General features: G+C 37.9%; 1 protein-coding gene across 3 annotated transcripts in view; it reads left to right on the top strand.

The window, feature by feature from the left end:
* PLPPR5 (phospholipid phosphatase related 5) overlaps nt 1-15,139 on the top strand; it is a 149,855-nt gene that overhangs the window by 100,058 nt on the left and 34,658 nt on the right. For 2 of the 3 annotated variants that reach the window (XM_032697144.1, XM_032697145.1), the window contains 3 exons: nt 475-651; nt 2,326-2,445; nt 10,425-12,615. In XM_032697144.1, coding sequence (XP_032553035.1) covers nt 475-651; nt 2,326-2,445; nt 10,425-10,457 — 330 coding nt within the window. In that variant the 3' untranslated portion in view covers nt 10,458-12,615. Of the gene's footprint in view, nt 1-474; nt 652-2,325; nt 2,446-10,424; nt 12,616-15,139 lie in introns of those variants that run through there. The other variant, XM_032697143.1, reaches the window with a different exon arrangement.

The raw sequence follows: 15,139 nt of genomic DNA, 5'->3' as shown, positions 1-15,139 counted from the left end.
TTTGACAAATCACTAATTAGTCACATGAAGGAGCGGTGTATATGGAAAAAAGGCATTTGCTAATAAAAACAAGGTCTTTATGTAGCCTCTTTCAGAGTAAAGATCTTTTTCTGTAACTGTCAGCACTGCACAGTGGAAAATCAGTCTTTTTACCTTTATAAAATTAAATAAATACATAGATTGGGAGTAATAGGATAGGATTATCTAATTTGCCTGGTTTTCTGTGGGCTTTTCAGGTTCATATAAAATGTAATTTTGCTGTATGGTCTGCTTCTATTTCTATATCCCCAGCAAAAGAGCATGGTGACTTTATCTAGTGCTCTATTTCCTAATTTCTTTACCATCTCCCCTTCAAAAAAAAAAAAAAAAGGCATCAAATACACAGAGTCTATTCAAACAAAATGTAGAGCTTTTATTCACTAATTAGTGGAAGAGATCCATCAATCTTACACTTTCTTCCTTTCTAATTTTCAGATGTATATCACCAATACAGTGAAAGCCAGAGGAACAAGGCTTGCAAAACCTGTTCTATGTTTGGGCTTAATGTGCTTGGCTTTCCTTACTGGAATCAACAGAGTAGCAGAGTATCGAAATCACTGGTCAGATGTAATAGCAGGATTTGTAATCGGAATATCTATAGCAGTCTTCTTGGTAAGTGTGTGTCTGTGTAACTTCTGTTTGAAAAAAATCAATGTTTAAGTTTGCATCTCTAAAAAAAAAAAAAAAAGAAAATCAGCCCACTAAATGACAAAAGATGTGTTGCTAATTTTAGGGCTTTTAATTAGTTATCAGTTTCCTTTGTTATATTTGGATTCTCTCACAAATGTGAAGTCATGAAAGGACTGATTGAGTGATCTCTTGACTTCCATATAAACCAGACTGTAGCATTTCAAACAGTAATCTTTGCATCAAGGCCCACATTAAGGAATTATATATACCTCAGAAAAACATATAGTTATGATTTCATGTATAAAGTATTAAATTTGATGTAGTGATACCTACACTGATCAGAGAATAGGTAGCATTTGTTTTTCTGACTTTAAAGTAATCCTAATGAATTCCTTTCATGTTGATTCGGGTTTACATTGAAATTTTGTTTTATTCTGTATAAAAAACCCCACCATCTTTGTTTAGCCTTTTCCTTTTCTTGAACTGTGTTCCAAAACCCAATTGTTAACCACAGTTCCCGATGACTAGTGTCTGTGTCAGAAAGCTATTTCTAATCTATTAATCACCTTCACTAATATCTGCAGTGCAAGACTATAGAATAGAACAGTCACTGCTGTTTACTGTCTGCAAGTTTGTCTGCCTGGCTGCTTGTAATAGCTCTAAGTACACCTTTGATTTTTTTTCTCCGTGAAAACACTTTTGAGTTTTTTTCTTGGATTACAAGGTCTTGGTCTCAAGACCTTGAATCTGAAGACTTGACTTGGCTGAGAACTCTCCCAGGGATGGCTGCAATGGGTATTTTCTATCCTCTGAGAAATGCAAGGACAGTTGCAGGTCTCCTTTAAAATATATACCTGCTTGCATTTCCAAATGTTCCCCTCCACACAAGGTGTCCAGGAGTTATACTTGGTTGTTCATGTTTAAGTTTTTTACATTCTGTTCATTCCCCCAAAGTAACAGAAAAGAATAGAGAAGAAATCTGTCCCACACTTTTTCTTATATTTTGAGATGTATATTGCATAAACTCCTTTGAGTAGCATGATATCAAATTTAGTTGTGTTTTGAAGAAAATACAGTTGGCAAACATTGCTACTCAGCTGAGCATCTGAATTAGTAGAAACACAAACAAACTGGTGTATATCACATTCCTAAGTCCCTATGGGAGAACCACTGCTGCCCTGACCAGATTTAGAGTTGCATTTAGACTTGGGGATGGTCCTTGCCTTGTTTCCTTTCTCACTCTCCATTTGAAGAAGTCTTTGCTGATCAAAACTTAGAGGGTACTGGCCTTCAGAGGAGTTTAAGGTTAATGCCATGTGCTGCTGCACGTGCTCTGGACATCTCTTCATGACATTGATAATTGGTGTTCTATTATTCAGATTGAGTAACGGATTTTCTTTATAAAGGATTTTCTTTATATAAGAGGGTTTTTTAGTTCCCAAATGATGCATGTAACAATAAATTGGTTGAAAGTCTTTTGTCTTGAAATATTAATTAAGGATTTTCTGTAAAACACGAACTTCACATTTCAGTGTTTCTACTGTAAAGCTGTGACTAAAGCTGGTGTCATTTCTGCCTAATTATGGATGTCAGGATCAAAGCTCAAAAAAATAAGTTGTTCCTTAGCTATTCTGTTTATCTTCTAATCCCTTCTAGGTTGTTTGTGTGGTAAATAACTTCAGAGGACGTCAGCCAGAACATGAGCATTCTCATATGGATAATCTGGCCCAGATGCCCATGATCAGCATACCCCGAGTAGAAAGCCCTTTAGAAAAGGTAATGTCTGACTTTTTTTAAAACAATGAAATTAAATGTAGCTTCCCTGGAAGGATGATCCCACGGTATCTTAACAAGAGTGCCGAGCTAATCAGATTTAAAATAAGGAGACGTGGCAGTAAAGGAAAAAGAAGGGAAGAATTAATTCAGTGACACTCCATGGGAGGCTCTTTATGAGGACAATGGCTCTATATCTGTCCAGTTTACTGATGTAGCTGCTGCCAAGTCCATGGAATCAGGATGAGTAGTAGATCTGAGGCCTCTTCCCTTGTGGTCCTGAAGTAAATTTGATTAACACTGTCTGAGAGTCCACAGAACTTGAAGTGCTTGGAAAGAAAATCTAACCCCTGGGCCCAAGGGGTTATGCAATTCAGGTACAGGTGGCATTTGTCCTATTTCTTTGTGATATGTTCTCAGGCTAGTATAGAGTATCTAGTCCCTTCTGGATCAGCTGTGGTGCTTTTATCATCAGATACATGCTAACCCCAGGACAGGGGGTTACTCTCACTTGGGAGTGAGAGTAACATGGGTCTTATAGTAACTGCACAAACCCCATTATGTCTTGTCAAAACAAATAGGATTTTGGACAAGGGCATGCTAGTGATAATTTTCAAGCCAAAACTTTTTCCTTGAGTAAGTATCACAACATGTGTTTAAAATTTATTTTAGTTTACTGTGATAATCATTTTTGTTTTTTGAAGATGATGATGTGTTAGGTAAGATTATGTCTGAACAATTTTGTGAGCAAATAAGTAGTGAAATAGATAGTAAAGAATTCCACAATGGATAGGGCACTAAAAGTACTTTTCTATGGCATTCTTTTAAGAAGAAATGTTTTTAACCACTTCCTAGCCTGTCTTAGCCACTTGGAAGTGGTGGAAGTTGTCCTTAGTAAGAATTGCTGCTAGCCCTGGGTGTTTTATTCCTTTCCTTGAAGGGAAAGAAGATTTTTTTTCAGAATGGTCCAACATGCCTTTTTGAACCAAATGTGTCTAAGCTACTTCTGCTGATATCTTGTCATAAGGAGGTCAGAGTCTCATTTGCTTGAACAAGTATTTACATGATGAGTGTGTATCTTCAAAATAATCCATTCAGTAAACTTTCTGTAAAATGTCAAAACAAAACAAGATGTCAGTTGGCCTAGGATGTACCACACTAATAAGAGCATGTCTTATTTACGTGCTAGGCTCTCCTGCAATAGCAGCCATTTCTGTGGCTCAAAAGCCATCATAGCTAATAACCCTGTCACTCATGATGAATAATGTTCTTTTCCTGAGACTTGGCCTAGTCGAGATGCTGTGGCAAAAGCTATTTTTGAACTGCCCAGGACTCTGGGCAATGAACTTCTTTCATTCTGAACTCATATTCCTGGGGCAGTAGACAGCAGCTGTTTACCGGCATGGAACTTCTCTCTAGATAACTAAATTGGAGACTGTCTGCAGGGTGCTAACACTTGGTGAGATGTCAGTGTATGGGTTCATCTTTGTCTGTGTTGCAAAACCTTTCTCCTTTCCAGACAGAGAGGATGGAATGTGAGGACAATAACGTGGAGACTTTGCTGATTGTTGGGAAATGCTTTCTTCTGTTTCCACTCTCAGAAACTTTAAATTTAAATTAACAAATAATTCATGAAAAAGTTATTTACATGTGAGCGCTTTAGATTTTGAGTTTCTGTGAATTTATTTTTATTTATATTTTTATTTATATTTTTATTTTTTTATTAAATGCTTAGTCCAAAGTTTTAGATAGAAGACAGACCCTGTTTAATAAAAGGCACTAAGAATAATACTTATGGGGAACTAAGGTCTAAATTAAGTTAGTTAATCTCAGTTAATTACCATCACTACAAGCATTATTAACTTAGTCTTTGCTTTTTAACTCTCTTCCTATTTTACATCCTTTGTTCTCCACTGAAGACGGAGCGATACTAAATAATTTGTGTGCTATTTACCTTTGCCTGGGTATGTGTGAGTTGATTTTCACTACATTTCAGTTAGGACTGTTCTAGTTCAACATTCTGAATGCACATAGATTTACATTTGGCTTATTTTAAAACTGCATTTCCTTATTTTCAGTCTGCAAGCTCCTGTGCCAATATTAAAGACAGCTTACTGTCAGAAATTAGCTACTAAGAGTAGCACAAGTCCTAACTGTCTGAAGTTATCAAAGGCTAAGGCAACGCAAACACAAAGCAATGCAATTGTGATTGATGTTTCAGAATAATAACTGTACAGGTATCTGGGAGCAAGCAATTCAAAGATCCCGTTTTAAAGAACAACTTCTTTAGAAATGCCCACCAGGTAGGACCTCACTCATTGCTATTTTGTTACAAATTCATCCCCAAATGAATAAGCACAGGGTGCATCACACAGACCTGGAAGCACGTTACTTTTCTGTTTCCAGATCTGCTACTTGCTATTCCAGTGCTTTCTCCATGGAGAATGAATGCTCTTGGCATGCTCGCCGTGCTGCCACTGTCTGAATTCTGGTGGAGGTCGAGCTACATTTGAAGTGCACTTAAATAGAAATGAGTGTACTTGTAATATTCTGAATTGAGCTGCTGCTGGTTAATGACAAGGTTAGATAACTGTTTGCATGACACTTCTGTTTAATTGTGGTGCATGCGGATGATTAAGCTGTTCTGCACGGGTACCCATTCCTCATGCATTCAAGCCATAGTTGCAGAGTGTCTCCTTGAGGAATCCTTGCCAGAGCTGGCTCAGCAGTGCAGGTTTAGTGCTTTTGCCTTAACTACAATCGTATTCAGAATTAATGAAAAGAATGGAAGCCCAGAAACCTCATCACTCACCCATCTGCTTCTTCTTCTCTCCCATCTCTAATCTTCTTCATCTCTTACAAGATAATTTGTGTTTCAGTTAGCTGGCACTCTCCTAAAAAGAGTAAGCTCATGCTACCACAGTCAAGGTTACAGACTCCTGTTCTTTTGCAAGACTTACTGAGAAATGGGGATATTCTGGGTGTTACCTGGAAGAGTTTAAAAGCTCAGCTTCATCCAGTGCAGTCACAGACTGTGTTTTCTCTGTTTCAGGGGAGTCTGACGTTATTTCATGCAAAAGTCATCTGAAATTGGCTGGGGCTCACAGAGGGCTCCATGCATGTCTTGTAGTAGCTTCTGGTTCTCCTAGCCTGTTTTTTAGGTTGGTTTTTTTTTTTTTTTTTTTTTAAATAAGTATTCTAACTTTGAAAAAATCAAGTACAAAGGCAACATGGACCATTTTAGGACTAACTGAAGCAGTAGATAGAATAGTGAGAGAGAAGGTTTTAGGAGGAAGTGTTTGGTTAGGAGATGTGCTATGGTTCATCTCCTGTGGGATGAGATAATTACTGTGTCTGATAATCAGTTCTTTCTGTAGCTATTCAGTGTTACTTATTTGCACAGAGGGTTCTTTGCAGTGCTCTGTTTGACAGCTAAAGTGCATTAATTCCCCAAGTTCTGCTTGGCGTTCCTTTATACTGCCATTCTGTCAACAGTGCCCAAACCATGTTCCAAAACACAGTCCCTGTTCCTTGTTACAAAGTGGTTTCTTACACTTCCCCCATAGGACTATCTATCCAGCATGACTGAACTAGAAAGAGATAGATTAGGTGCTCTCTTTTTCTGCTATTTCCAACTTTTAATGGTCATAATTATTTGGAATTCCTCTCATAATATGTGACATTGCCGTTGCCCATCGTACCAGTTGCTACTATCAGGATTAATCATCCCAGAAATCTTGTTGAGTTTGACACTATAATTCTTTTTCTATTGTGTATGTGCCAAAGGTAGTGGTGATAAAACCTTTTAACAGTAGTAAGTGTAGATATTGCAATGAGTTCTGATAGTATTTATTATGTGCCCTTGCGGTCACACAGCAGCATGGCCTAGGGAGTCTGGTCTGATCCCTGCAGCTCTCCAAGGAGACTGAACACCTCTCAATGAGTTCACAGCTAAAAGCAAAACACAAAGATATTTTAGCTCATTGTGCTATGAGCAAATGGGGAAGATGGTTTGTGTCTATTTCTATTGCTTCAAAATGTTTTAGTTGATAAATATCCAAATACTGTAGTGCTTGATGTCCAGAAGTATACATAGGTATCCATACATAGTTTCTCCAGGTAAGTTTGAGGAGAGCCCACGTGCTTACATTAGCTTATAGGCAGTTTTCAGATTTCTGTTGGCATAATGGTTCTCGATGATAATACAGTCTGTTAAAGGAGACATAATACAACATTGTTTCACACACCTCAACCCATACATGGGAGAGTCAGCTCATAAAAAACCATAAGCAATTTTGTTTCAATGTCAGGCAGCTGAATTTGCATTTCTGTCCTACTGTTCTGCTTAAATCAGCTTCTAGGGCATTGTACAAGAATTATTTCTGTTTGAATGCAAACTATGATCACCACGTCTAACGTTCAAATAAAATAATATTTAAATATGGGAAGTGGAACAATATATTCAGTGTGACCTCCTCAACCATGCATGTTGTAGGTGTTACAGAATCAAGGTATTAGTAACAATCAAGAAGATCCTTTGCAGCGAAACTCCCTCAAAGCTCGCATCATTAGGTTCTTCTGCTGGATATCAGGAACAGACCGTTTTGAACAGCTTCGCATAAGGCAATAAACGTATGTGCGCGAGAGCGCACCTGAGTGAGCGTGTGGGAGAACCACGGCAGATGCAGTGTGGCAGCAGCGTTCTGTGCAGGTGTGCAATGTTTGAAATGGGGAATTTCACTTGAATGCATTTTTTTTCCCTCTAAAAATGTGATTGTCTAGTAAAAGCGTAAAATATACTCTGCAGACTCCGAGAATTGTACGATAACAGTATTATTATTGTTTGATAAATTATGATTTGCCTGAACTACTACCATAGTATTTTTCTGTTTCTTTTAACAAGGACTACAAACAGTTTTACAAATTCCTGTTGTCAAAAATGAAAAAATTTTAGGATGATGACTGTTTCTGAATATTTTTAACTGAATTGATGATAACAGAATAAAAAAGAAATTCAGTATATATAATATATGTTGAAAACTGGAAATCACAAGAAGTTTTAATGTATTTTTTCAATGCTTTAACATTGTAGCATTGCTTATGAACAGAAATTAATTAAAACTTAACAGAAGATATACAGGTGTGGATCATTTCCCCAAGTAACCTGCACTCAAGGCTTAGCCTTTAGCTTTCCCTTTTTTGTTAGTGGTGTGAGAGCATGGTTATGATGCATGCCTTGCTCACCAAGCTGATACTGTCTATTTAGAATGGATAGTACAAATACTGGTGGGCCTGTCTGTGAAACTGCTGCCACTGAGCAGACCCTCAGCATTTCTAATTCTTTTGAGTACTGTAGGGAAAATAATTTCCCATAGAGTTGGAGAAGCTGAGGTCTCGTGCATGTTTTTCGCTTGTCTCCTGCATCTGTGTGCGTCTGTTTGCTGACAGTAGTTAGTATCTCACACTGAACTTTGTGACAGTAAACCTAAGCAGAATTAAGAGAGTTTAAATGCAGTTATTTAAGGAGGGATGCTGTTTGTTTATTTTTTTCTGCTGAGTCTCAGCAAGGCTTATTTGTAGTTTTGCCTGAGACAATAACGTGCAAAAGCATGAATAACCAGACAGTTGCATGAATCTGTATCAGTGATTCTTGCCATCAGCAAGTGATTAATTTTGACCTAGTTATGCATCACCCTTCTGAGTCCATTGGAAATGAATTGACAGTCCTTTACTAGGGTCCAAACCAATAGGTCCATGATCAGGAGCTTAGAGGAAGGGAGATTTTTTTCTGTTACTATATCCCATGCCTCTGCATGTCCTTCCAGGCATGGTGACCCACTCATTTTGGGAGTATAGCTGGCAGGAGTATGAACCACATTCTCCTTTCCTTAAATAATAGTTATCCAGTCCCGAATTAATGTCACATGAAAGAGCAGTTGGTTCTCTGCATCACAGGCAAGTGTGTGTCACTTAGGGAAAGGGATGGCACAAAGCAGGACTTGAAAGAATTGATTAAAGAGGAAATTTTTTTCCCCTCCAATTCCTTGTTTTTAGACCATCTTACTTATTAACAAAGTGAATAATTTTAGACTGATGATAGTTTAAGTTGACAGGATGACTTTTCAGGTCCAAATAAAGAAAAATAAAGTAAATACTATGAAGAAAATGTCATAATAGCCTCACAGCAACTCCAGAGTCATTGAGTTTGCCTGCTATATCATCTTTTATGTACTGAAAACAGAAGATGGCCAACCAACAGAAATGCTTTGAATTCTTAATTTTTGTTTTCTAATTAGGAAATCTAATTTTGCATTTCTTCTGCAGTATTAAAATCTGCAAGCAATGACATTTGTTAATATTGTTTACTGAAAACATTTTCACAGAAAGTGGCACACTTTTTTTTCTAATGCTTCTTTAAAAATTCTGCCTATGGTTTAATAACTATTTTTTTATAATATACTTATTCTGTTTTGGAGAAGAACTTGTACAGATGCTTGTATATAGATGCTTACTATTTGGTAGTATTCTCTTATGAAAGCTGTCATAAAATACAGCAAGAACATTGCTAGAGCTAAAATGCATGTTGTAGGGGAGGTGGAAGACAGCTTCTCCTCCTGGACACAGCACAGTGAGAGAGAGAGAGAGAGAGAGCAAAGCTGGCAGCCTGGCTTGGAGAGGGGGGATAAGGGGCAGCTCTCCAATGCTCCCAGTCAGGGTATTTCTGATTTCCTTTCTCTGTTGTGCAAACCAAAGATGCCTGCCTGCTTTCCCCTGCGCAGACTGATAGACAAATATTCTGACAATTTAAAGAACTGAGAAATAACTTAGGTGGTGTGCACTGTTTTTCTCCGGCACTTTTTGTGCTCTGTGATAAAAAGATTTTCTGAAGGACTTCCCTTAAGCAAAAAACAAGAGGTCCCGCTCTCTCCAGGTTATCTACATAACTCATCCTCTCCAGCTTACACCTCCTCTCTTCTGACTTTAGTCTGCTCCAGGAGGCAAAGTGATGAGAAAAATCTGCAGTGCTTTGCTTGGTATTTTACTCTGCGTGCGTATTTGTGCTGGGGAGCAAACACATGGCCTAACATCGAGATTTCCTTGATTAATTTTGTGCATTGCATGTTTTATAAAAAATGGTGGCAGTCAAGGGTACTGTGTGTGCCTTGAGGGAACGTACATTTCCTTTGGATCCTGCACATCACTGTGCAGTTGAGACTTTACTTGTCGAATGTTTGCAGAGTCACTTGCTTAGGTTAGAGTATGAAAAAGTAGCAAAGCTCTTTGGGATGCTGCAGTTTTACTGCAGCATAGTATATTCACATTCTGATACGCATCTTTGTGTTCATAAGAATCGTCCCATTGATGAAAAGAGGAAAATGTTCTTACACAGCAAGTGAAGAGGACACTGCAGTGATTTTGAAAAAGAAATTTTTTATATGGTTCTCGACTGACAAATGCAATTTGATTGTAGCATTTTGCTACTTGATTCAGTGCCATCAAGCTCAGGGGGAGAAATTATTCTTTAAAAAATTAACATTAGAATTTTATTTACAGTGAAATAGAAAATGATAATCTGTCAGAAACGGTCATTTTAATTTCTAGGAATTTTGTTTTAAATCATGAATAATGTAGCAATAAAGGTACAGCTAACTCAATTATTCACGTTGTTACTTCATTAAAAAACATTTAAAACTAAAATACTGTAGAACTGTCACACCTAATAACTTTGTTCAGCATACTTCCCTATCCAGTCTTTCAGCGGTTAACAAAGAATTGTCTTGAGAGTGAGAGCACTGCAGTGAAAACCAGTTTTATTTACAATAAAATATTGTAAATATTGTAAATAAAATATTGTCCTGCAACAATCTCCAAGTACAAGGCTGCCCTTAAAGCTCAAGAGGCAAAAATTTTCACAATGGTGACTGCTGTCTATCTGTGTGGTTTTGTGGTTTTTATCTGTTTGTTTTTCCTTTAACTTGTAGAACCACATCACGGCCTTTGCAGAAGTCACATGATGTTGACGCTGATGTATATTCACTCCATTGGACTTCATCTCTTTTCACAGCCCACACATGATATTTGCAGTGTATCAAAAATAAGAAATTTTTAAAAGTCCTGTTTCTGACTTGATTTTTACATCATTAAAATGATACCAACATTTTGAAGAATTCTTAAATATTAGGACGTCACTTTACTTTCTAGCAAAAATATTAACTGTTTACTTTTATGATGGAATGGGACAAACTGAGCACTAATTATAATACCCTCTATTTTGGCTTCTCATTGTTTTTAATGGTTCATGTACCTATTCCAACAGTACTTTGTATTCTGATTTAACTTTGATTTTTAAAATCTACATTTTTAATTGAGCATGAACTTGTTTCCATTTGAGGCGATTTCAGTGTATAAAAACTAGACAAATATTATGTTCTGTATGAAGATGCTGTTTGCACATTGTATTACGCTGTATTTCATGTAAGATATCATTCAAACAATATGTTACATGTAAGACTGGTGCTTCTGCTTTTGAAGAGAAAAAAATGCCAATTTTTACTGTAATAAGTATTGTATCATAATTAAAGGTTTATTTATTTGGATATTTTCCTGACATAATTGTAGTTGAATTGTTGTTTTGTAGTTCTTGAATGTCTTGAATGATATATATGTATCTAGGTTAAAAGAAATGAAAATAATATAGCAAGTTTGATCATTGATATATTCTTTATTACTAATGATATCCCATGAAAGGTTAAGGGCTCTGTTCTTAGCTTAGCATATCTGATGGAAGCCATGGTATTCATAAGTCATTTAAATGAATTATTTAAGAAAGCCTGCATCTTCTCATGTTTGTTGTACTCCCTGATACTATGCTGGGAGAATGGGTGCTAAAGTAAGAAGGTCACTGGCTTAGTGAGAAAAGCGCATCTGAATTTCTACTCTCTATTTTCATGGAAAACTCACGGTAAAGCCAAAATGGCTTCATTAATTTTCTTCAGCCTAAGTGGCCAGGACAGGCAGATTATCTACAAAGCTTTCTATCTCTGTTTGTGTTTCAGGCTCTTGTTCTTGGGGGAAAAAAAAAAATCCTCTGCTAGTCAGTGTGGTGTTGATGAATTGATTTTTCTTCAACATCAGGCGATGTTATCATAGCTCTGTTATCGCTGCGAATAATCAGATTAAGTCTCCCCTTTAAAAGACAGTTGTGCAGACAATACGTAGTGAAGTTGTCCTATAAAAATTGAGCACCAAATGGATTGGAATATTGTAAATGTTGATGACATTCTTAATGTCTGCTGGAAAGTTTTCCTCTGGCAACAGCTGATAAAATGCTAGCACTACAGAAACATTGAGAATACTGTTGTTCAGTGCAGGCTGTTGAGCATTTTAGGCCTTAAATTTTCTACAGTTCCATGTATTTCCTGTGCGTTAATCATTGTTAGAGTATGTTTGAAACATAAGGATGTAGAAGCGGGTATATTTTTTTTGATGATGAATTTTAATGCATTCCCACATAGTCATCAGGTAATGCCTGCTTTTTACTTTTTGTTTTAACCTCTGCTTTCACTAAAATTCAACTACCTAAAGAGTGCTTGGCAAACAGGGCAAGGCCAAGTCGTCTTTCAGTGCAATAGAGCATTTGTCACGAAGTCATTGTGCTAAGCTGAGAATTAAGAGAGTGAAGAAATATATCAGTGGGGACAAAAATCTTAGAATAGAGTCCTTAGCTGCAACTACAATACTTAGGTGATTGAAAATCCACCTTTATTAGACTATCAGCTGTGTTTACAAAATCGTAGTAGATCCAAAGTTTGTACCACCGTGTTAGGCACACTCACCCTTCTCTTAGTCTAGGTAGTTAGGGTCCAAGGTACTAATGATTTCTCTGTGTGCAGATTTAAATGAAATCTTCACTCGTTTTTGCATGGTAGCAAACCTGCATTTTTTATATCTGATTTATAAGATTACCAAGAGATTCTTTTATGTTAAAAGAGATGACTCTTTTTCAGTGTACTGTATATCATCAACTTGTAACTGGTCTCTTTCTCAGGATCTTTCCCAGTCAAATATTTGGGTTAAATTTATCATACTATCTCTGTGAACCAGCAGTGAGAAAACAAAAAGAGAGACACTCTGCTGTATAATGTATTTTTAAATAAAATAATTTTTCATTCATATGTAGTGTATGTTTTTTAGATATCTGCTTTAGATATATTTTGGTTGATAGTGTACCTATAACAAAATTATGATTTTTTGTCAAATGCATTTGTTGATATATTTTCACAATGAGCCAGGAATCCCCACAGAACTACCTTCCCTTAGAGGTGGTTCTGCTGAAATTGAAAAGCATGAGAAGAGGAGCTGTATTGCAGAGTCCCCACAGCCTGCTGGTGAAGGACTCTCCCCAGGATGTGGACCAACCAAGCTCCAGACCCTACTTCGATTAATTTTCACAAGTGGCAAGAATTTGCTCACTCAGAGCTGTAACTCTCCACTGCCCTGAAGCTTGGGCCTTCCATCTTCCGTTCTGGACCCGAAAAACCTTTCAGGAGGAACATTTTGCCAAAACAAAAGTAAGTTGGCATTTTCTGACTAAAATGTCTTTTTGGTGGTTGCTTTTAAAAGAATCCCAGTGATGAGCCTATGACAAGCATCATTCCTCATTCAGGGAATATTCTGGTGCAGAGTGGTTCCTACTGGAAATAATGTGGTTGAACCATTTCAGTGGTTTTGAATGCAGCTGATTTTATTGTTCTTGTGGACCTTTTCTGTGTGTACTTCAGTGAAATAGCTCTGCTCTATTTATAAAGGAGATGTTTAAGAAGCATCTCTAATGTTATATGCCACTGTGTTCCTAAAAATGGAATTTGTAAGGCATACGGGGACACCAGCTGGGCTCATATCCATACCATTGCAGACTCTTTTATATGTATTCTGCTGTTTGTTAATAATCATGAACCGCATAAGACATACGGTGATAGCACCCAGGCTCCTATCTCTTCAGCTTTTAAAAACATTCATTTTAACAATATGTATTAAAAGAGGATAATGTTGGTATTTTTCAGCTGCAGTTTTCTTTCATGTTTGCTGTTGCCTTCTAATTTTGTTGCTGCCCAAGATCACAGTAAGTGCTACAGTCCATTTGCACATTAGGTTAGCAGGGAGCTTTTTATACTCTTCTGAAGTCTAATTCTGGTATTTCTGAGGCTTGCCATTAGAAAGCAGAGTGCATTACATTTTAGGAGCAGATAAACTGGGTCTATTTTGATCTAATACATCGCTGGCCATCTGCACAGCCTTGGCCTTGGGGACACTCAGGAGCATTTGTAGACAGAAAAGCGAGCAGACCTCCAGACCTCTCAGCCCTGCAGCACCTCCCTCCAAGCACATCAAAAGCATTTTTACCCATCTCTGCCTCTGACAGCTGACTCAACCCCAACACACCGGATTTTCCTGCTGTACACCAGCATGAACACTTTTGTTCTCCCCTCAAGCACCTTTGAGATACTGGACAGATCAGGCAAGATGCCATGTCCTCACCCTGAAGTGTACTACAGCTGGAGCCAGCAGCTGCCTGGTTCTCTCTTGGACAAGTGGAAAGCTAAATGAAGACCAAGTATGGTTCCAGCTTTTGGCCTTCTCCTCCACTTTCTAGGCCTTTTGGTTTTCAGGGGCTTCCACAAAGGAAAGTAAAGGAAATCTTTAAAGTCTCTCTACGTGTTTGAACTTCTGCTGCATGCCTAGGGTGTGAAAGCTTTACACTTGCTATTGGCCACTAGGGACTTCCCCTAAAACACAGTGTTGCCTTTTTGTCATTCTCTCCTGTGCGAGGATGGCTGAAAAAGCTTCTAAGAGTTTCGAGGTTTGACCTGATGTTCGGGGAAGAAGACACTGTGAACACCCCAGAAATATCCCTGCCAGAGTGGGAATTGGAAGCCCTGGTGTGACTGTGATAAGCCTGCTTGTTTCCTCAGCACTCACCAAGTTGCCATGTTAAGGTATGACTCTAATGGGGTTGCTGTTGATACCAAGCTGCCTTATCATGAAGCCCTAGTACACTTCCATCACAAAGGATTAGGTGCTTGGTTCCCTGCTCAATACTGGAGCTTTTTCTTTCTCTTTAAAGAATCCTAGGAAGGACAGCATATCCTGCATGAAACTTGTCCCCCATGTCTGCTCAGTGCTCTCGCAGACAAGCTGGTGGTAAGCTAACTACCATTAAGGCTTCCAAGGTGCTTAGCTTCCACTTGCCTGAAATGATATCACGATCCAGGCATGTTTGGTGATCATTCTAGGTGGAAGCACTATAAGTGGCTAGTGCCTGGGCTCCAACTGCATTTTTTCTGAAGATGATGATGGCATCCAGTTCTCTGCCTATCATGTCCTTGAACTCAATTTCTTCCATTCCAGTTGTCAGCTTTTGATACTACATTTTGCTGTGAGATGTAATATTCACATGGCATAAGGGGAGCGTGACTGTGTTCATCCGCAGACTGTTTTAGATACCCTTACGTGCCTTCTAGTCTGGTTTGTTGTCGCTAGCTGTGTAAAACATTTGGAAGTAGGTTAATCTAATTGAATTAGAACAATTTAATTCTGAGCAAAAGTATACCCTCAGAGGTTTTATATGATTCTAACTAATCCACAGTAAATCTCTTGCTAATTCAGATAAACCGTCCTGAGTTGTCCCCTGTGTGAA

This window comes from Chiroxiphia lanceolata, chromosome 9, assembly GCF_009829145.1.
Source record: "Chiroxiphia lanceolata isolate bChiLan1 chromosome 9, bChiLan1.pri, whole genome shotgun sequence".
Taxonomy (NCBI): domain Eukaryota; kingdom Metazoa; phylum Chordata; class Aves; order Passeriformes; family Pipridae; genus Chiroxiphia; species Chiroxiphia lanceolata.
Note: the sequence above shows the minus strand (reverse complement) of the source record. Positions and strands in the feature narration are given on the sequence as shown.